The 21058-nt window shown below is 40.5% G+C and overlaps 1 protein-coding gene across 12 annotated transcripts in view; it reads left to right on the top strand.

Moving 5' to 3' along the window:
- Nucleotides 1-21058, top strand: part of ehbp1 (EH domain binding protein 1) — a 120992-nt gene that overhangs the window by 5328 nt on the left and 94606 nt on the right. For all 12 annotated transcript variants that reach the window (XM_066697277.1, XM_066697276.1, XM_066697275.1 and 9 more), the window contains exons 3-5: nt 11052-11109; nt 11656-11751; nt 17211-17264. In XM_066697277.1, coding sequence (XP_066553374.1) covers nt 11052-11109; nt 11656-11751; nt 17211-17264 — 208 coding nt within the window. The remainder of the gene's footprint in view (nt 1-11051; nt 11110-11655; nt 11752-17210; nt 17265-21058) is intronic.

Below are 21058 nucleotides of genomic sequence, written 5' to 3'. Positions count from 1 at the left end.
CTTCACATCCTTGCTGGCAGGGGCTTCAGTAAGTGAAATAACAGGCCTGTTGTGCAGTTTTGCCCTAATGTGTACTGACATTATTCTCCACAAGGATTTCACAGACCCCAGACCCGAATTATGCTCTATCAAAAAGTTCTGACATAATTATCTAAAACGGTCAGCCCAAATATTATTATACACCAGGTTTGAAAGTTTTCATTTTTTTTTCTACATTTACAGAGGGGCATAACACAAATAGTTTGTTTTCCTATCTGCCGAATGTGAAACTGAATTGGTTTATGGATGGCCAGTTCTTATTTTTTGGATCTTGTATTAAAGTAGTGTTAAACTCAGTAGTTCCCTTTTGAATACAAATTCTCATGATACTTTTCTGTGTTTCGCAAAGTAAAATCTAGAAGTATATCTGGGACAGGAGCAACAGAATGCGTGATTTTTAAAACTGTTTAAGAAACCTCTTGGTTTCCCTTTGGGCATATTCCCTTGGTTGATCTAAACAAAGTTTATTCATCCAGCAAATGCAAACAAATGTCATCTCCCCTTTGAAGCTTTGGAAGCTTATCTAGATCAGTGTCGATAATTATACATCCTGTATGATGTTGAAACAGAAAACCCCTAGGAAATGCATGTTTAACTCGATGCACGGGCCCCTTCATTCCTCCCAGGAAACAGTGGAAATGCACCACTCCTTGTTGGAAACATACAGGTGTGTACCTCTGAAAGGCAGCGTCATTTGGAGATTTAGTGTCTAATACACTGTAGCCAATAGTTTGCTCTGGTCAGGACATGCTGCTGTTGCGTAAGTGTTGCCGGTGTGACTAGAGGAATGTGTCAGGGAATCCTGTATATGTGCTTATCTATGCCTGTATACATGGAGGGTGAAACAATGTGTATTAAACATGGTGACACATTTGGCAGGCAGTCCAGCAAGAGAAGAAATGGCTTTTTCACTTCTCACATTGCATTGTTGAAGCCGCAGAAAATACACTCCCACATTGTGTTGAGCTGATTGTTCTGTGCACCGTGGCACTGTCCCATTTCACATTACCATCGGGAAGCATGTGCGTTTCACGTGGTCCGTTTCAATGCCTGTTTGTAGGAAGGGTGTATAATAATGCCATTGTAACAGTAGCTCACAGATTCAGTCCGATTCTCGTTCTGTTGTCAAATGTGCAGCTGGAGAAGTCCCTGTGGACCTGCTTTGGCCATGAATGACTTCTGGCCCAGTTCCATGGGCAGGCTGCTGCCGTTTCTACTGTTCACACTGGTTCACGAGAACTGGGTGTTGGGCACAAATGAATTGACAATGCAGCAGTGCTAAATGCATTTCCAGTGATTGGCACTCCAAAACATTACGTTTTAATAGGACCTTGTTGTGGTTGAGATGAAAAGCATTGAGCACGTTGGCTGTTTTTACTGAATAATTTAAAAAGGAGGACTCATTTTCTCAGTCAGTTTGTGGGTAGGAGAGTGAATTTGTTTTCTGCCTGTTGGATTGGGCCCTAGACATGCTCTGCTACATATGGGATAGAAACCTCTCTGACTGGAGGACCTCAGCAGTCCGTCTCCAAAGACAGACAGGGAGGCCAGGAGACTGCACGGCTCCCCATTGCTGCTGCACTGCACTACATGGTGGTAGCACAAGAACACAGTGTTTAGTCACAGCATGGCTACTTTCTGTGGTCTCCTACAGTATGTCTTGAATTTCCATGTCATTTCCTTTGCTGCGGAGGTTCAACCCAAGTCCTTATTATGCCAGTTTGTTCCTTCATTTTAGGATATGGCTATGGAACTTATATAGCCTATGTACTGTCTGACCGTGTACAGGAGAGACATTTCAGGAGGGAATCTTCAATTTCAAAATTCACACCAAACGAATCTCCAAAGTAAACTGTTGCGATTTTTATTTTGGGTAATTTAAAGAATTTGCAGAAACATACATTAGAATAGAAAGTCTTTGCAGTGATCTAAGTTTACAGCCTATTAATCTCCTGGCTCTGGCTTCGTTTGGGCTGCTTGCTTGGCCTGGCCTGGCTGCATACCTGCATCTGTCAGTTAGCTTGTCAATCACAAGGGTGCTCTCTGTAGCACAGAATCCCCCTGGCAGAGTGCCATCTGTTTGAAGGCTTTTATGGTTGCTTTTGTTGGTTTGTACTTCCATATTTCCATCTCTGTGGCTGTATGCGACATGTTTACTGCTTGGGACGTGTTTGTTATTTTTTTAAATACCCTCAAATTGATCCAAGTTCCTGACCTGGATCGAGTGATACATACTTTAAATTAGCCTGAAAGGGACTCGACTGAAGAGCATCTGCTTTCTTGAATGCTAAACAGTAGGGTTTTCAAGCACATTTCAATTTTTAAAGCACATGGTGATCTGAGCATTTTGGACGTGAGTCACCCTGTGATTGAAAAATTTTAATGTGCTCGAATTAGGAGTAGGCTGTCTTTACACCGCATGCAGCAAATATTTATCCAAGTAAATCAGTGAATTTAACACCAATTAAGTATTTCGACATGAAAGGTGGCGATTGTTACTACAGACCTTGCTTTCTTTGAATTGTTTGTGATTCATGTGAAATTAAATGCCTCGCCCTCCTTCCTTTCTTGGGGCCACACAATGTGATTAAACCCCATGTCAATCACCTGTCGGACTAAGCCAGGTGAGCACACCTGCAACTCATCCCGAGACCTGCATGAAAGGGACCCATTTGCGCCGCTCAGGGCAGAGTACCTGAGGGAAAATGCATGGAGGCTGAATAGCAGTGCTAACAAACAAAACAAATGGAGCTAAAAGACAATTGACTGACTAACATAATTCCGACATTGAACCCCTCTGTATTACTGACACGGAGACCCTGACTGACTGCGATCCAGAGCTGCGACCTCAAATGCGTACGGCTTGCACCCCACACCGTATACCCTTCACTCTCCCTTTGGATGTGAGGCCCTAACCATGGGGCTAGTTGAAGCACAGGTCTTCCCCTTGCCCTGACCTGCCTTCCCTTTGGCTCTGTGATTACCCCTGAGCAATGGGGAATGTGGACCCCTGTGCTCCTCATTGCTTCTGCATGGCAGGGTCAGATGGTGTTTCGCTGCTTGGGCTGGTAACCTCATCCCCAGCTGCACTGGAAACCCCAGGGCTGACAGGTTCCTTAGCCATTAGGTGGGAATAAAAAAAAAAAAAAAAGTACCTATATTGTAGAGAATAATTATTTCCTTTCTTCGTGACATGTCAAGTCAATGTGAACCTTCTTAATCTGGGCAGTGGAACATTTATATTAAATGGAAAGAATGACCCTACCACAAGTAAAACCAAATGTAGAAGAGATGAAACCCTGTGTCAGTGATTCATTCAGTATAATACTGTGTAATTAATGTGGAAACCTATTATAATATCGTTATCAATTTAAAAGCTGTAACATGTAGTCTAATGCTCTCTTTGGTAGGGAAATCTAACGTATCTAATTCAAGTGTTTCTGAAATAAATCAAAAACTAATAATACTTAATAATCCAAAACCATAACACAAACCACAAATGTGCTTCTAACGTTGCTCTAAAGTTAAAATGCCACAATGCTCAGATTTTATATATCTCGCCAAATCAAGAGCAGAAGGTAAAAGGTGCTGGTTGTCTTCTGTTCTTTTGTTGTATTTTATAATCGCTGCTTAGGTCTTTCTCTGGGGAGCGGTCACCAGGTGACGGTCTGTTGAAACACTGGAGGCGGTTGCTGAACCCACGGGTCCCTTGATCAGTGTTACTGTGCTTTGAAATCTTTGAACAGCATATATAATATAATATGAAACCTATGCTTTAAGTTCTGGATCAATAAATAGCCAATCGCTTCCCCTCCTGCTAGGTACACTTGTCCTTTCCTGCAGAACACAAAGTAATCCTATTGGTGTTTTTTTATATATATCAAAGCAAATCAAGGGAAAATGAATAAATAGAAGTAAGAGAGTGCAAGCCACTTCATACTAAAATGTTTGGTGACATCCTTGCATTTAAGTTAACACCATTTCCGTGATACAAATGGCCAACTCAAATACATTGCAGTACATTAGTCCAAACTAGTTATCGCTATGTATTTTGGCTTTGGGTAGCCTTGGTTCTCTAAATCTCCACTTCTTTCCAGGGACTCCTTAAAGATTACATTTTTTTTAATTTAATCTTTAACAGAATTCAAACTTGTTTTACTACAATAGATGGCTGAAAATACACACACGCACGGATGCACATTCAAAGAAATAAAATAACACTGATTTCTTCTTCTTTTGGGCCTATAGATTGAGACATCTTTCTTATTTAGGTCGCTCTTCCTCCCGTTTGACCTTGAGCAGGCTGCTTAAACGCTTTCCCAGAACGAACTGATATAGGGGAGACTGTCTGTTGTAAAAGAGGCCCTGTTAATGGTGTTTTTGTAGTTGTTCTTTATGTATCCCATAACTGTGTCCCTGCATGTGATCTGCTAGTTAATTTTGAGCTCTGGGGAAGAGGGAATTCACTTTGTACGCCCTATAATTTGTATTTATCATGCAGCTGTCCATTGCCGCAGCACTGGTAACATGGATTTCAGCACAGGTGAGCAATACATTATCCACACAAGTATGAACAGATGTGTGTTTTTTTTAAATAACTGCTTGCGAGGAACGATTATAGAATTGTAGGATGGCAAGCAGCTGACTCCACAGAATCTTTACTGAGTGGCAAGATAAAATGTAGCTTTCTCATGCAAGTCACGTACAATATCCTGTAATTCCAGTAACATGATTGGTGTGTTACATGGGTACTTTTCTTTCAGTTGTATCTTAGAGAGGGATTTCCTTAGTTATGAAAGACGCATTTGTTTTTGTTCTTCCCTACATTAACGAATGCCTGCAAGCATCAATAACTGTGGGGGAGCACATATTCATATGGAACATGCAAAGATTGGTTAATGGAGGGGAATAAAGGATATTTGTGATCAGTATTAGGAGTGATTGATTTCTACCCTGCGGTTTCATTTTGGTATAGAACATCATAAACATTAAAAACTGTAGTTACATTACAGAGAGTACACAGCTACTGAGACCATTATACCACTGAGCATATGGCATTAGCCCATGCTCAATTAATTGCTGTCAGAATGAATAAACTACAAATGCAATGGAAGTTAAAATGTACTTTAATATCTGCTCCATTTAGGATGATGATGCTTGCTGGAGATATCAGTGTTACAAATGAGGCCATGGCCTTGACCTTCAGTAGTGTCTCGTTTGCAGGTCAGGTAATATGCTTTTAAAACGCACATTTGTTTTTATTAGTCCTCATCGTTTAAATACTTCATACAGTAAGGATTTCCATCACTTTAGCAACTGGTCTGCCCATATTTTTCAAAATAATCTTGATTTTAAATTGATTATCTGAACCGAAATGGATGTAATTCATGGAGAACTGTAAAACCGGCTAGATGGTTCCATTTCAATTACACTTGGGTTACAAAATATATTACAAGAAAGCAGTTGTAACTTGCTCTGCTGTAGAACAAGGAAATGATTGCTATACATTCAAATATAACTTGGGCACTGCTGCTCTGCATTTCAAAGAGGCAGGTGATTTTGATGTTATTTAATTTGGTGCCAGTAATAAAATGTATGCAGTACACTCGCCAGTATTCTGTACACCGAGATAAATGGTTGCAGGGATCAACAGCATGTGCTTTGGCAGCTATTCCACTTGTCCCAGAAACAGCCCAAGGTAAAGCCTGTATTATAGTTAAGTAGATGTTTCTGCTAAATTGCTCAAAGTCACTTACAAATTACAACCAGTGCACAGCTAATTTAGCACAATTAAACTCGACAACCATTGATCACCCTGTGCACAAGTGTGAAATATTAATGATGGAGCGGTACTGAATCAGCAACGCGTTGCCTGCAAATGAAATTGATACAGTAATTTTTTTGTTCTTTTTAAGTACAGAGAGCCGTTTTCCCTCTCCGTAACCTCTGGGATGCGTCATAGCCAGTCCTTTGTTTTGCTTCTCAAGACTGCATTTGCCATGGTGAGGTTATTAATTAAGTTGAATCTTGCCTGCAGTTATATGAAGAGGAGAGAAGATAAGAAAACTGAAAAATGTAGGACAAAAAAGACATGCTTCACATTCCGATGGGGAAGACTTTAAAAGGCAATAGGACATATGGAAGTTTTTTGTATGTTTTTATCAGGGCAGTGTTTGTGTGACTGATGTGGAACAGATTTCTGAAGCTGTTGTCGAGTTGTAGAGATGGTACAGTGGCAACTGTTATAAAGCTGCACAGAACAAAGTTTCGTTCACTTCACTGCAGAAATGTGCATATGGAGGTTTGTTCATTATATGGCAGTGTCTCCTTTCACTGTCAAATCTGACATATTTGCCTGTAAATATCACCGGTTTAAATCTGATCCCTGACAAAGTAGGCTATATTTAATTGAGAACAAAATGTGTGCAGCATAATTTGGCACTAAATCAGTCAATTCTGGGGCTTGCAGAGGTCTTCACTGAGTAGATTGGATGCAGGAGTCCAGGCCCTCACATCTCCTGGATTACCACAGCACTGAAAATGTCAACTTTGATGTGTATTTTGTTAGTTTGTAGTTCTGGTGTGCACGTTTCTGCAAGTTGTCAAAATTCATACGGCGCTGATCTAGCAGCCTTCAAAAACCCTTTCCCCAAAGCTGAAGCAGATTCTCCATTTCCTGCCTTTGAAATATTAGATAGGATGACTAGCAAAAGCTGGGGAACATGAAAATGGCTCATTGTTACTGTTGGCTTTGACAGATTTAATCCTGTTAAACACTTATTCACAAATGATGTGGAGAGTCACCTGGCGTGTCACTGCCGCTGGAGTGGTGCTTCATTTTTCTCTTCAGAGATACTGTGAGAGCCTCATCAGTCCGTGAGGTTTGTTTTAGTAAAATGCTTCACTTTAGGGTCAAGTGCTTGTTGGGAATAAAGCAATCCCTTATCTTATCTACCTACTTTGTTCCAGCTGCAGTCAGGCTTGTTTTGGTGTCAGAGGAGCGCCGAACACCTCTGCTCCTCGGTCTCCTATTTAAAATGATGGTCTTAGTCTCTGTCGTTTCCCTCCTGGTCAGCAGCAGCAGGGCTCACCTTGAGACAGCAGGCACTCAATGACGTTAAAAGCTCATCCTCTTAGAATAAGTCTGAGTGGTACGTATGGTAGGAAAAAGAGGCTTGTGTTTGAATGGGTTTCAGAGGAAAACCTGCACGAATAGGATATATACGATTTTCATAAACCAACTTAAAATGCTGAATATGTGATTAGATGCACTGGCTTTTTATTTAAAGTATTCTGCATTTCTACCTTTTTCCCCCATAGATATTTTTCCTTGTGCTCACTACAGTACTGAACCTCTTGCCTGCTGGGATTGTGCTGTAGTTTTGCTTATAGGCTAAAGGGAGGGGGCTTCCTGTATTGTTGCTCTCGGGTAGCGAACTTTTAGAGCCAAGTAGTTTCTTGCAGGAATGCTTACAGCACATGGCTTTGAAAGCAGCAGGGCCCGGATACATATTATTTTGGTAACTGTCACTGACTCGCTTGAATTCTTCAGTTCCCCACTTGCCTCTTCAGACTAACACTTCTGTTCTTGATGATAACATCTGTATTCTCTGGGGATGTCCAGGCTGACCTACTTTTATATTGCTTATGTATTTATATATCCATACAATTTATTATGGCTTGTCATAGTAATTTTGCTGATTTGCCTGTGGTTTTGTTTTGTAAGGATCACCACCCTGGATTTTACACCCTACATTCCTGACCGTGCCTCCTCCCTACAATGTTCTTAAAGAACCAAACAAATTGGAACTGGCATTCATTTAATTATTCTAACCCCTAATTTTAGAATGGGCAAGTGTTAATGGACTTCACTCACCACTAGAGTCCTCATCTTAGTATGGGGAGTGACACATTACAGGTACTCCAAGATGATTCCTGTCAGGCCATCCAAACTTTCTCAACCTCTGAGCCCATACCATTGAGGGCAGAGCTAAGGCCATGAGGGGTGGCCTTGTTTCTCTCGCTGTCTGTTAACACTGCAGGCTTATTGGCATCCATCGAGCCACAGGGGTCACAGGTTGCAAGGCAAACCAAGGCCCGTTGTTTCAGATTGGTGGCCCTTCAAAGATTTTATTACTCATTGTACCGATAACTGTACCTTTTCCAATGTCTCCATTGAGCGTCTCTTGGCTTTTGCTGCTTTAAGTAACGTTCAGCTCCTGAATTTAGTGCTCTGAGCCCCAGGTTGTTTACTTAAACCTGAAGCCAAGGTATGTTATCCTAGCTCTGTAGTTCCCCGTGTGGGATTTAGCTCTAAGAACCCTGTAAATGAATACAGAATGTACTTCTAGTGAAACTTTCCGCAGACTGTGCCTCAACTGGCATATAAAGAAAGTAGTGGATTAGAAGAACATAGTCTTCTCCAAATAATGTATTGAAATACTCCTAATTTCTACATAGTTCATTCGTATTTTGGCAATAATTTTGAGAACGACAAAGACGCAATCGTGACATAAGTGTTATTCTAAATGTGTGTAGAGTAAGGTAATGAAGACTATCTGTCAGTCATTGATAAGAGTCAAATACATGTGTGAACACAAGCTGATGGACCTGTTGCAGTCTGCTGCAAAATAAATTACATTTTCCTAATTTAGTTTTTTGTTGTGTTTTTGTTGCTGTTTCCCTGTCCCTGCATAGTCTGTAATCTCACTAGGACACGAGCCAGAGATGTCAACTGGGAAAGAGTTTAGGACTTTGTCTTGGTGCAAAAGTCCAGTATCTCAGATTGCCAAAACATGTTTTAATTGATCACTCACTGTAGAAAGCAAAATAGAATATATTCAAAGACAAATATTGTAATATCCAAATATCTCTACCAATTTGTTTGACAGTTGCAGCTTATCTGTATTCACTGTAAGTCTTTCTGTCTCAAGCACTGTCTGCAGTGGGGCAGTACACCTTAAACTTTGTAGGCCAGTCCAAACAGGGACTTTTCTGTACATAAAGAAACCAAAATAGTTTGCTGCACTTTTCACAGATGCTGCTTGTGAGAGGGCAGTGAAACCATGGCATCCTGTATCCCAACAGAAGTGTTGATTTAGAGGCACTGTGTGCTGCTCTGCAGCCAAATATTTTATAACCCCATGACCCAGCAGATGTTGCTTAAGAATGTATTGCTCCAAATGAAAGGGAAACAATTTGTTTTTAGGTTATTTTTCTTGTCAGAAGGTGTACTGCAGTTATTCTGTCAACCTTGCATTTAATGTGTTGTATTTGTTTTTATTTTTACATGTTTTGTATATCAAATTAAAATAAACCGTTAACCATAGAATGTAACATTGATGGATGTGTTGACCTAGTGCACTCTAGATATATTACAAATGTAAGTAGGTCAAATGTTGGTTTACTCATCTGTTTTTCACATTCTGAAGTTCTGTTAGCTTGATAATTGATAATGAGACCATAGATTTGATATATGACAAATTATTTCAAAAATATATGCTGTTTATAGCATACTGCCTACATAAGAAGAGGAACTAAGATTAAGATGTTAAATCATCTGGTGTAATTCTAATATCTCAGCCAGACAACAGAAGGGGATAACTCATCGAAACCAGTAAATGTCAACATTGTTGTTCTTATTAAAGTGGGAGGGTTATTTTGTATCCGAAATACCAGTCGCCTGCTGGAGTTGGACTTCTGAAGGTTAGGGCAGGTGATGTAACCCAAAACATGCTTCAATAAAGTGTAGAACTTTTAAAACAAAGTTTCCCAATGTAAATGGTACAGAAGAACCTAGACTCTTACATTTTCTTTTAAAGAGGTCTATAAGACCTGGAGGAGCATAACTACTTGCTTATGTCATCCTCTGATTGTTTTTGTCAGAGTGGAATCTTGGCATGATTGTTGTAATGGAGACCGCTGTGCTTAGGCAAAGGGTTCATGCATTTACATTTCGACTTTTCGCTGAGAAGAAGTCAGATATTCATCCTTTTGACCAATTCCAGGATGAAATGTAGTTTCTGTTAGAATATATTCCTGAAAGGCTTGATGCCTGTTATGTAGCACTTGAGAATCATTTAGAAGGGCATGTTTTGAATATCCAACCGTCTGCAATCTATGCAGCGAATGCCTTGAAGTCTGAAAGCATATCTCGTTATAATAAGAGTTATGTGAAGGGACGATGCCCATACTTTGTAACTCTTTCAGGAAGAGTCAAAACAACAGGCTGTGGAGTAAAGGAAAAAGCATTATATTATTCAGATTTGTTTATAATAATCTTAAAACTCTTACTTTCATAATTCCAGGTCATACACATATAAGACTCCCGCATCATTCGGTGATTTCAGGCCTGCTTCAATATGAGACGAAAACACTGGAAATTCATGTTTTGATTCTCAGCTTGTTACCTCAATTGTAGACACTTTGCAACAAGTAAAGTTTGCAGTGTCTGTTGCTGGAGCCGTCACTTTATATTTGTGAGCCTCCAGCTGAACCTTTGTGGATGTTGTTTCCAAGGCGATGAACGGTGCCATTGCGTGCCAGCACCCTAACGGACAGCCGGCCTGTTCCCTTCACAGGCTGCCATATAGATTAAATGTACTACAACCAGGATGAGATTATTATTGCTTCTAATCTAGATCCGAATTTCCAAAGTGTGAGGTGGAGTGAGGTGGGGGCAAACCTGCTGCTGCCGCTGAGCACAGAGGTACTGCAGTCAGAGCAGGAGAAAGATCGGAGCAGTCATTTCATGCTCCACCTGACAGTGCCGGCACCTGATACCTACTGCACACTTGGAAGCAAGGTCATTATTTATTTACTATACTGTAAGATCCTGGGGCATCAGGAAAGCCTATGAGTGTTAGAGTGCTTTTCTAGAAGGAAGAAGTTTACAAGAGAAACCTGTGACTTGGAAAAGCAGAAAAAATACATAATGTGAATCTGCGATTGAGAGTAAATGCTATCACAGATTGCAGATTTCAATCCAGACTTATGTTTCTCCTTTTTCCCAGGCAACCTGACAAGCTTGTTGTCGTCTGGACCAGGAGGAGCCGACGGAAATCTTCCAAGGTTTGCTTGTTTGTTTTTAACTTGACCAAAAAAAAAAGTGGGTGTGCTCACACTCCAAGAAGAGGATCCAGTGCTCAGGTGAAGTAGGATCACGGATAGAATTTGAAGCACAAATCCATTTAGTAATGTGGTGTGCAGTCAACTTAAACTGCATTGAAAAATATTCCCTTCATCTTCCAAATCTGATGCTGTAGTTGAAGGACATTGACATGGACATCGTAAGTAGAAGCCTAATACACCAGGGCCTGGTGCCAAGTGTTAAGGAGGATGTTATCATCCATTTAAGAGCCACATCCTTGACCATTTCTATCTATGTTGGAATTACAGATTGGCTAATGAGTTTGACCTCTGGTGTTAACCACAACAAGGAAGTTAAAAAGTAGGTCATGGTCAGTGTGTTTGATTATACAAAGGCCTTGTTTTTAAACCTTCAAATTGCTGTCCGAATACATCATCTTTCACAAAAGGAATATTTGTGAATTGATCCCTGTGTTTTATAAAATGTGTGATGCTGGTAGTTTTATTTATGTATTCTTTTTTCCTCAGTCCCACAGCTGGCAGCCTGGAATCAAAAACCCTTATCGGGGTGTCGTGGTGTGGCCTGTTCCTGAAAACATCGAGATCACCGTCACGCTTTTCAAGGTACACCAAAAGCACCCGGCTCAGCTTTTTCCAAAATCGCGATGAAAGACTCTGACACCTTAGTTTCCTACGTGGTTTGGAAGTGTTAAGGTGTTTCACTATAGAAAATGAGGGAGACTTTATATATAAGGCCTTTAAGTCCCCAGACAGATAAAGCCATGGTTACATTCTTCCGTCTATAAATTGGAAGGCCATGACAGTTTTCCTGAGAGTAATGATGTACTGTAAAGCAGTACCAATGTGTTGTGAAGTTTAGCAGGGAAACAGGAGAACTATTGCTAACAGCCTGTCGTATTGAATATCCTACGAGCAGCTCCGTTCTGTTTTCTTCGCCTCTGTCACTGAAGACTGCCTGTGACATGATGCAGACGGCCAATTTGCAAGGCTGTGTAAACCTGTATGGGCAGATATGAGGACCATATAACGTGACGTCTCTAAAGACTACCGAAGCTTTTGTAACTGATGTGCTGTAGTCCATGATTCTGGCAGCCATTTTCCATGACGGATGATAAAGTAAGCTTAATCTTTCTATACAAACTAATTCATATTGAGCGAAAAAACTAAAACAAAAATGCATAGAAATAAAGACCTCAACATATGTCCCAATAGAAATGTGGATTTCCTGAGCAACATGCCCAGAACTATAACCAGTCTATTAAGGGTTGGTTCTGATGTAGGATGAGGGTTAATGTCCGGGGTTAGTGTTAGATACAAGAGATTTAATTCCTAGACATTACAGGAAAGGCAAGAAAATATCAAGATAAATAACACTATTAAGTATTGGAGTTTGAGAGTTTGTTGCGGCCTTTGCTCTATAAAAAAATAATTGCATTCCAGAGATAGGAGCATGTGCAGTAAACGGGAGGACAGGAGCGTGTCCACTCCCACGGGAAGAATACATCTTAGACAACCACCTAGCTTCAAAACCCATGAGAAAAACCTATCCTCATTTCCACTTGCAATTATATATTTAATTTATAATATATTCTGACTGCTTCTGTACTTCCACGTTGGTTTGTCAGGGTGGGTGGATCTCAAATCTACTATTGTGATCTTCCTGAAATTCTGTAACCCTTCTGCAGACTTCATGAAAAGGGCATGCAGACCACCAAGTGTCTCAGAACTGCAATTGGAGATCTCAGGGGTAGACTTCCCATTATTAGGAAGAATAGCTGAATAAATGACACTGCATGGCTAGTCTGATTTACAGTGCTGCCTCCATCACCAGAGAGGCGCCCGGGAGAGCGTTTCTGAAACGAGTGAGACACTTGTCTGAGCAATACAGGAAGGACTGTAATTTGCCACTTAATGAAGCCGGAACGCATCAAGGAGAGACCAGTTAAATGCAATCTGCCCCAAGTGCTTTCTTTCAGTGGCCGAGGCTAAACGAGAAAAAAAAAAAAAAAGCCGTGTCACTTGTAGCTGCCTGTCACCTTGGGTTTTCTGCAGGGCCCTGGAAATGGTTTGTGGCCTTTCAGACTCGGTAATGGAAAAGGTATAAACACCCATTATGGCTCTGTACAATGTGGTTTAGGGTTTAAAAAAGAGAAAAGGAGCAACTATTATCTGGTTCTTCATCCACCTATCTTATAATAACCATTTACATTTTGATGACTTCATTATGCTTTTAATGAAAGTAAAGGGAGCACCGCGTTGTGTGCTTTGACAGATAGCATGGTGGGATCTCGGCTTCGATAGTGCGCTGCACTGTAGTGCTCACAGGGTCAACCCACACTTAAGTCAGCCAGAGTGATATTCTTGCCTCTCGACCTCCATTACGAAAGGTCTTTTTTGGACAGGATTGCGATAATTTTGTATGCATGTTGGAGTGTTAAATGTGCTGGATTCCTGCTCGGCTTCTTTTCAAGCCACATACAGGGTGATCTGTATGCTGTAAAACAGGTCTGCGCAGGGGTCAGGAGAAGATATTTGTACTGAGTAGATATTTACTACAAGCTTAAAATTCATTCTGACAGGTTTTATTGGCGTTGTTTATCCAAGTAATGAAAATAGTTGTTTCATGCAGCCAATGAAATGTAACCTTTCAGAAAGCAAAAAGAGAAATATTGCCTGCATAGGCCTCCAGATCCATAGAATGCACTCTATATTAAAGTAAAATTGGACGCAATAGTCTCGTGATTTCCTCAACGTCTAGACATTGGACCTCTGTAGCAAAGGCAGGTGTCTTATTTACTCTACTTCGAATTATGAAGGGTTTATTAGGCTCCACACAGACCTAACTCAGCAGTGGCCTAAGTCGGAGCATTCATTCCCCAGTCTCGGAAGAATGGCTTTTCCTCAAAAGCAGGTGCATGTTCCTCGGGGGGGCCAGGGGAACCAAGCGGCGGCGCTGTGCGGACGGCAGGGATGAGGAGGGCAGCCGGGCCTGCCGCAGGGTAACGGGGTCCCGGCTGGGAGATCTTTACTGTGGAGGCTGCAGTGCAAGACCAACGCAGACAGCCAGGGTTTAAAAATACATTCTGAACTGAGCAAGGGGGGAAACCCCAGGGTGCTGAGGTCTTGTTTTGCCTGGCAAGCTGTCCTTTACAGAAGCAGATTGTACAGAACTGTGGGGATTACTGGCAGTCTAGCTTTTTATTAGGTTTATTGTTATTAGTAGTATTTTAGGGAAATGGGCTATTTTCTATTCTGTTCCCGTGTTAGCCTGGGACTTTTAATTGCAGGACTGCTTGACCTTTTTTGTATAGGGTTATAATGGAAAGAGCAAGTTTTAGAACAAGTTTTTCTGTGTCATGAAGTTTGTCAAGTTTCTTAAATGTAACTTTTATTTGATATTTGAACTTGGGTGACTAGTAGTATTTGTTGCTTCCTGTGTTTATTGATAATTGTATATACTTCGATTTCATTTGATTGATCATTGGAATTAACTGCATGTTTCTCTACCCCTGGTAATCCAGTCTGGCTTGTATTTACTTATTACTTGGCATTCTTGGAGGCTATTAACTGTGGGAAAAAAAATATTCCTTGGTATATTCAAAGCAAAACTAAATCTTGTTTTTGATTGTTTCCAGATTTTCCTGCCCTATCAAATCAGAGAGACTGGGAAAACGTAGTGGCAGAAGTCTTGAGAAAATCCTGACCTCTGGATTCATTGAGTGAAGGAGTATAATTTATGGTTTAGCCTTTGAAGCCCAGCATGCTGTCTCTTCCCCTTTTATTGTATTCAGGGCTGTAGGAGCACCTCTGTGGGATCTAAGGTAGTGATTTGCCTTTGTGAATTAACAGGACAGCTGGCATTTCATGAATTAGGAAATAAAGATTTCGGTTGTGGCAATTTTGTGAGATGACATAATCTGAAAATTGTCCAATCGCTGGCAATACCAGAGAACGTTTGGTTGCTTAGCTACAGTTATATTAAGTACAATCACAGGTACATGTTTTGGTTTAGTATGTTTGCTACTTTTGCATAGCTAACTTATTGGCTGCCTGTCAAAGATTAACCCCCAGGACCTGAAGATTGGAATAAATCTTTCTAAGCACTTATGGTACTAAACCAACATGTATTGGTTTAAACTGTTTTATAAACCTAGTGAAGTCTTTGCATTTTGAGTGAAATTGAAATGACACACTGCTGATGCTGGCCATTGACAGTGGTGCGGAGTGTAGGGTTTGTGTATTCTGAGTAATTTTCACTTTGTTTGGTTCATGGCTCCCGATTTACACCTTAAAGCAACAAACAAACAAGCGGTTAAAGCAAAACCCTGCCTTTTTCTATGGCTTGTGTCAAGTCACCCCAGGAGCTCGACGCCACAGTGAGGCTGTGCCAGAGCTCGTGATGGCTGATGTCTCTGTGAAGGCCTGTCAGGTCCTCCCTGGCACAGGCTGCTGACAGGAGGAGACCCTGAGCAGCTGGCCACCCGTCCACAGCTGTTTCCTGCGCTCGGCCCCGCTGTGGGCTGCCGCGGCTCCAGAGGGCCCACTGAGAGATGGACACGGTTCCACATTCTGCCCATTGGGGGGCATCTACTGTACTCTCCGCTCTGAGAGGAGTGGTGATCCCTGACGCATGGCCACACGGGCTCCTGAGAATGGAGCCCAGCAAGGCCTGGAACTCTTGGCAGAGGAGGAAGGCGGCAGTCGATTCATGATCTTTGGCTGGGGATACAGACTTCATATGGGTTGAGGGATGTAATTTTGGCAAGCCTTTTGCATTGATGTCAGCCAACTGTGTCTATGTATGCTTGTTTGACTCTTGCTGGCTTGAAATCATAAAAAGGCAAGTATCTTCCTGAAGGAAGTGGAACAAGTTATTTATTACAGTGTATAGTTTCCTAATGCAGGTGATTGTGAATGTTGCCTAATGGACTGATATGTTGTGTTCTATGAGCCTTTTAGATAAGCGGCGAGTTCTTCTGGTTTTCATATTTCAGGTTACATTTCCAGGGATCATTTCAGCATTGAAGTGTTCAACATTATAGGCCGACTTGTTGTAGGATGTGGTGCCAGACAGAAATGCGTACAGTTGGTCTGATTGCAGCTATTTGAGCCCCTGTGTAAAATTACTGTAATAGTGTTTGAACAATTTAAATGAGGTCTGGCAAGAAAAAACTACATTTCAACCTGATGTCTTTTTCCAAATCCTTTGATTTATATAAAAAGTCATGTTTTCGAATTGAATTGCGATGGATAGAATGCCTGCTTAAGATCCATAAACAGCTGGTTTAAAAAAAATCTAAATAAAACTATGAAAACACAGACCTTTGATTCTGGACCAGACATATAGAGACCTGTGGTTTAGACTAGATATGCATGTGTACTTTTTTAATTTAACAGATAAAATATACTATTCTAAAATATCCGAAAGAAACAACATGCCTGCTTCAGTAAGAAGAGTTGTTTTGCTACTCCAGTGTTTTGTTTACCAAGGCATTCATAGGAACGGCGGGCAAGAGTTTTAATGCTCCTTTTTGCCCAATGTGTTGTGTGCCTTCTAGGACCGATTTTGTTTCTGTTAACGCCTGTGTGTTGAGTCTGACTCCGTTCAGAGAGCATGGGGGATGAAAAAATGCAGAGAGATGCAGATTTTGCTGTGATACTATCCATTTGGTGTTGTCCAAGGGTTTTCTGTGATGATTTTTAATGAGCTGAGAAGTAATCAAGCAATTGGATATCAAGGATCCTGAGCCGTATCTTAGCATGTCCGGTCGCTGCATTATTTTAATTCTATGTGCTTCTTAAAAGACAGCAGCAGTGATTCTATGCCTGTGTCCTAATTTAAAAAAGAAAAAGAAAATCCCCATGTGTCTTTTATTTCTGCCTTACAGCATCACCTTCTGCACATAGAGAGCAGAAGAATACATTAGTACACAGAAAAAGCCTATTTTAGGAGATTTAAAGTTATGACCTGCATATTTGCTTGTAACATTTCTACCAAAATATGATAATTGTACCACTCATTTGAATTAGATCCAACATTTCTTCCACCATTTTTCTTACAGGACCCCCATGCAGAAGAATTTGAAGACAAAGAATGGACATTCGTCATTGAGAATGTGAGTCCTCAACAGCATTTTTATTTTTATTTTTTAAGCCAGGCACTCACTCACTCCTCTAAACATTTACAGTGTTTATGTTGCCTCCTAGTGGCCAGAATATTTAATTGCATCATATTTTAATTACAAAGAATGGACATTAGATTAGATTTAATCCCAGGGATAAAATCACGTCTTAGTCATTGTGTTTTTTTTACTGTGTGTCTTGGAATCTGGTCAGGGCATTTTACTTAGAATTTCAGTGTAGCTGTGCAGTTATTAGTGCATGTGTCTGCATTTGTCTACTGTTTATCTTCTGGGTATTTGCAGCATGCATGCATTGCTTCTCACACTGAGAGGGATTCTTCGGGGTTTATAGTCTAGAAAGTTTTTTTTTTTTGTGTGTGTGTGCAGTGCCATCACTCTTCAGTATGCACGGTACCTTTCTCATCCTCTACCTAGATTAGATTTCAAAACCTCCAGTCATAAATCTTGCACAACACTTTGTTTTACTGTCTGTTGAAGCGAGCTCAAACAAAATGCAGTGAAAGAGAGAATCCACTTTTTTAGCACTTGGATTCGACTACTTCACTGCAGGCAAACATCCCTAGGAGACAGGTGATCAGAGTTATTCCCTTGAAAGGAATACTAGTGTGCTTTTTATACTCTCCGTACACTTGAGAGCAATTCAACTTTCAGCAGACCAACCGTATGAAGCGCCTTTTTGAGCGGCATTTTTATAAAAGCTGCTTTGCCTTTGTTCACAATAATAATTATAATTTAATTCTTTCCTTGTTTAAAAAAATATAATTTCTTCCTCACTTTCACATTCCAAGTGCTGCTTAGTTTTTGAAAGACATTGGTGTGTGTTACTGCCATAGGAATTCCTGTGTGTATTCACACTGCACTTATGTATCTCTCTGTGCCACTGGTTTATCATATTGTAGTCTGCATTACTGTTAGAATCCATATTCAAGATGTTCTCTCAGTTTAATAAAGATGCACTTTACCTTCGTTTAGCATCTTTTGCTTAGAGTTCTATTTATGGATTAATTGGATTATGCTAAATTTAAACATTTGAGGATTTTAAAATTATTATTATGAATGCATTTGTTTAATTTTATAATTCTTTATTTTTAAATGTCTTTCCCTTACAACAGTATAGGAACAAAACCATAATGGGTACCTCCCTAAAGACTTGGATACTTAGTAAACCCTTTGTGTGGGGAGTTTTTGCATTACAAATTCTATACTGTGTAGGCCAGTGTATAGCATTAGTTCTGTTTGGTTGGTCAAACTGTTGGCCAATTAGGGTTCTTTCTCCAGCATAAAATAAAAGGCATATGAAATGAGTAACATATATTTCGGCTTTCCCCTTCATTTATTTAGCCACCAGAGAATTTTGCTTTTTGTGATACAGTGCCATCTATTTTCCAATAAACCAGTTTGTATCAAAGGCAGATGTCCATTGGTATGCAGTGATGAGATTATTCTTTTCTTTCTTTTGGGGAGGAGGTGGGTAAATATTTGTATGCCATTACATGTATTAAAAACAAAATGACAACAAAAAAAAACCATTGTGGACATATGTGAAGATAAAGCCAACCTGCTGCTTAACTCCTTTAATGACTAACTGCTGAGGCTAGAGGACCTGCTTGAATAAACAGCCAGGTCGTTTCTGATATGTTACTGGTGAAGAGCGCTCACTGTTGAACGGGTGCATTATTGGGGCTAAAGCAACTAGCCTCTGCGCTTTAAAAGCCTGGTATTTAATCCATTCATAGTCATTTCAGCTCTGCAACTCTGCCATTACATAACATTTCTCCTGATCTTGTAAAGCTATCTATGGAGGCAGGGGGGACTAAAGTCCCTGGCCCCTAGATCAGCACTACTGCTTTTCTCAGTCGCTATCTTGTTCCTTCAGTCGAATTTTCTGCTGTAACCTGTAATCTTGGTTCCTGGTTAGACTCACCTTTATAATTTTCACAGCAGGACTGGAGCTCTAAGCTGGCTGCTAGTTTCTTTGAGAGACAAACTGAACTGAGTTATTCCTTTTAACTTTTCTCTCTTCTTGTGAAACAATCGGCTGTTTATTTCTGCTTCAGTGTTGCCTTTGCATAGATCTAACATGGAAGGAGGTATTAAAACAAAGCCTTGAAAGCCCAAACAAATGTGCTGATAAATCATATCCTTCTAGGTGTCTGAATTTGGATGCTATGTTAGCATTGTAAAGGTACATGTATTTTCCGCAACTTCCCACTTGCTGTGTGGCAGACAGTAATACATTTTAAAAACATAAAATAATAAGCAGTGCTGCAATATTCTTACTGAATGATTGGTTAAAAAAAAGGGCTGGTCTTTGCACATTGTCATTAATTCTTCTGCGTCTTGTAATACCATCCAAAGCATTTCCTAAAGAAGGCAATTTGGCAGAATCTGTTCCTTTATTGGTTATGCTGTTGCAGTGTTTTAAATCTGCACCTGCACATGTCTGTCGGACAATGCCCTGGTTTGAAGATTATTTGCTGGGTTGTTTTTGCGGCGCAGTGGGGGCCGTGTCCTGTCAGCAGACTGCAGTGAGCGCGCTCTCCTCTGGTGTGAGCTGGGCTGCTCCCTACGTGGGGTCAGGCGAACCGTCCTCTCTCCTGCTGCGTATTGACCGGAGCACACTCCTCTGGAGAGCTGGCTGCTTGGACTGGCACCAAGTCCCGTGCCCAGATTCAGCAAGGATCCACACACCCATCTGTTCACTCCATAGGCTCACCGCACACCTTTCACTGCTCACTCCTGACTAGTTCGCTGGCTGCATCATAATAGAAGGACAACAAAAGATAAATGTAACTGATGCATGGTTACTCTGCATGTGAAATGTTTTTCAGTTCTTGTGATTTGCTGGACGTTTGCTCCAGTTCAGTTCAGGAGTGTCTGGCTGGATTGGGAGTTCCAAGGTGAACTCAGTGATATTTGTTTTTGATTTTATTTGTTATTTCAAATTATATCTAAATGTTGATGTATGAAAAATAGTCTTAGCTGTTTGTTCTTTGAATATTGTGTTTATTGAGACCGTTAAACTATAGTAGCTAATCATGTAACATCTTTCTGAGTTTGAATACATCTAGGACTCTTTATTTCATTATTTTGCCTTTCAGCTACAAGGTGTGTTTAGTAGTTATGTACACTTGAGCTTTTATGAATAAGAGTTTTTCTTTTTGTTACACAACTGACAATGCTAATTATATTTAATCTTGAGAAAGAAGTAGTGTCTTATTTGAGTAAGTCTTCTCCTGGTAATTAGGCAAAGGTACTGGTGGTTATCCTTATGACACGATGCTTTATATTTAAGGCGGTTTAATTGCAGAACCAGAGTTGGAGTGCTATTACATGGTAGCCTTTTGGTGGTAAAATTTCATTAAGAGCAAGCAGTGTCCCAATTCATGACTGAATTCCACTTATACTTTAAATTAAAATAAATTCAGTTTGGACAAAGAGAAAATTTAATTTGAAATTGGTTGCTTTTGGAGTGTTTTCTAGAGTTTTTTTTTTTTTTTTTTTTTTTGAGAGAGAGTGAGAGGTGGATGGAGGCTTGTGTAACTGGTGTCATCCACTCCTCCAATGAAAAGCCATTGTGATTTCTCTGCTCTGAAGCCTGAGAAAGTTATTTTTCTGGGATGGAGCCTTTTTACCGACAAGGGGAATGAAATCACTTATTCTTGCAGCAGGGGAGCCTCAGTAAAGGTGGTCGGAGTGGCAGGCTGCAAGGAGAAGTCTGTGCCAAGAACAAAGCGCATGCATTAAGAAAACCAGGATCACAATGA

Source organism: Amia ocellicauda, chromosome 23, assembly GCF_036373705.1.
Source record: "Amia ocellicauda isolate fAmiCal2 chromosome 23, fAmiCal2.hap1, whole genome shotgun sequence".
Taxonomy (NCBI): domain Eukaryota; kingdom Metazoa; phylum Chordata; class Actinopteri; order Amiiformes; family Amiidae; genus Amia; species Amia ocellicauda.
Note: the sequence above shows the minus strand (reverse complement) of the source record. Positions and strands in the feature narration are given on the sequence as shown.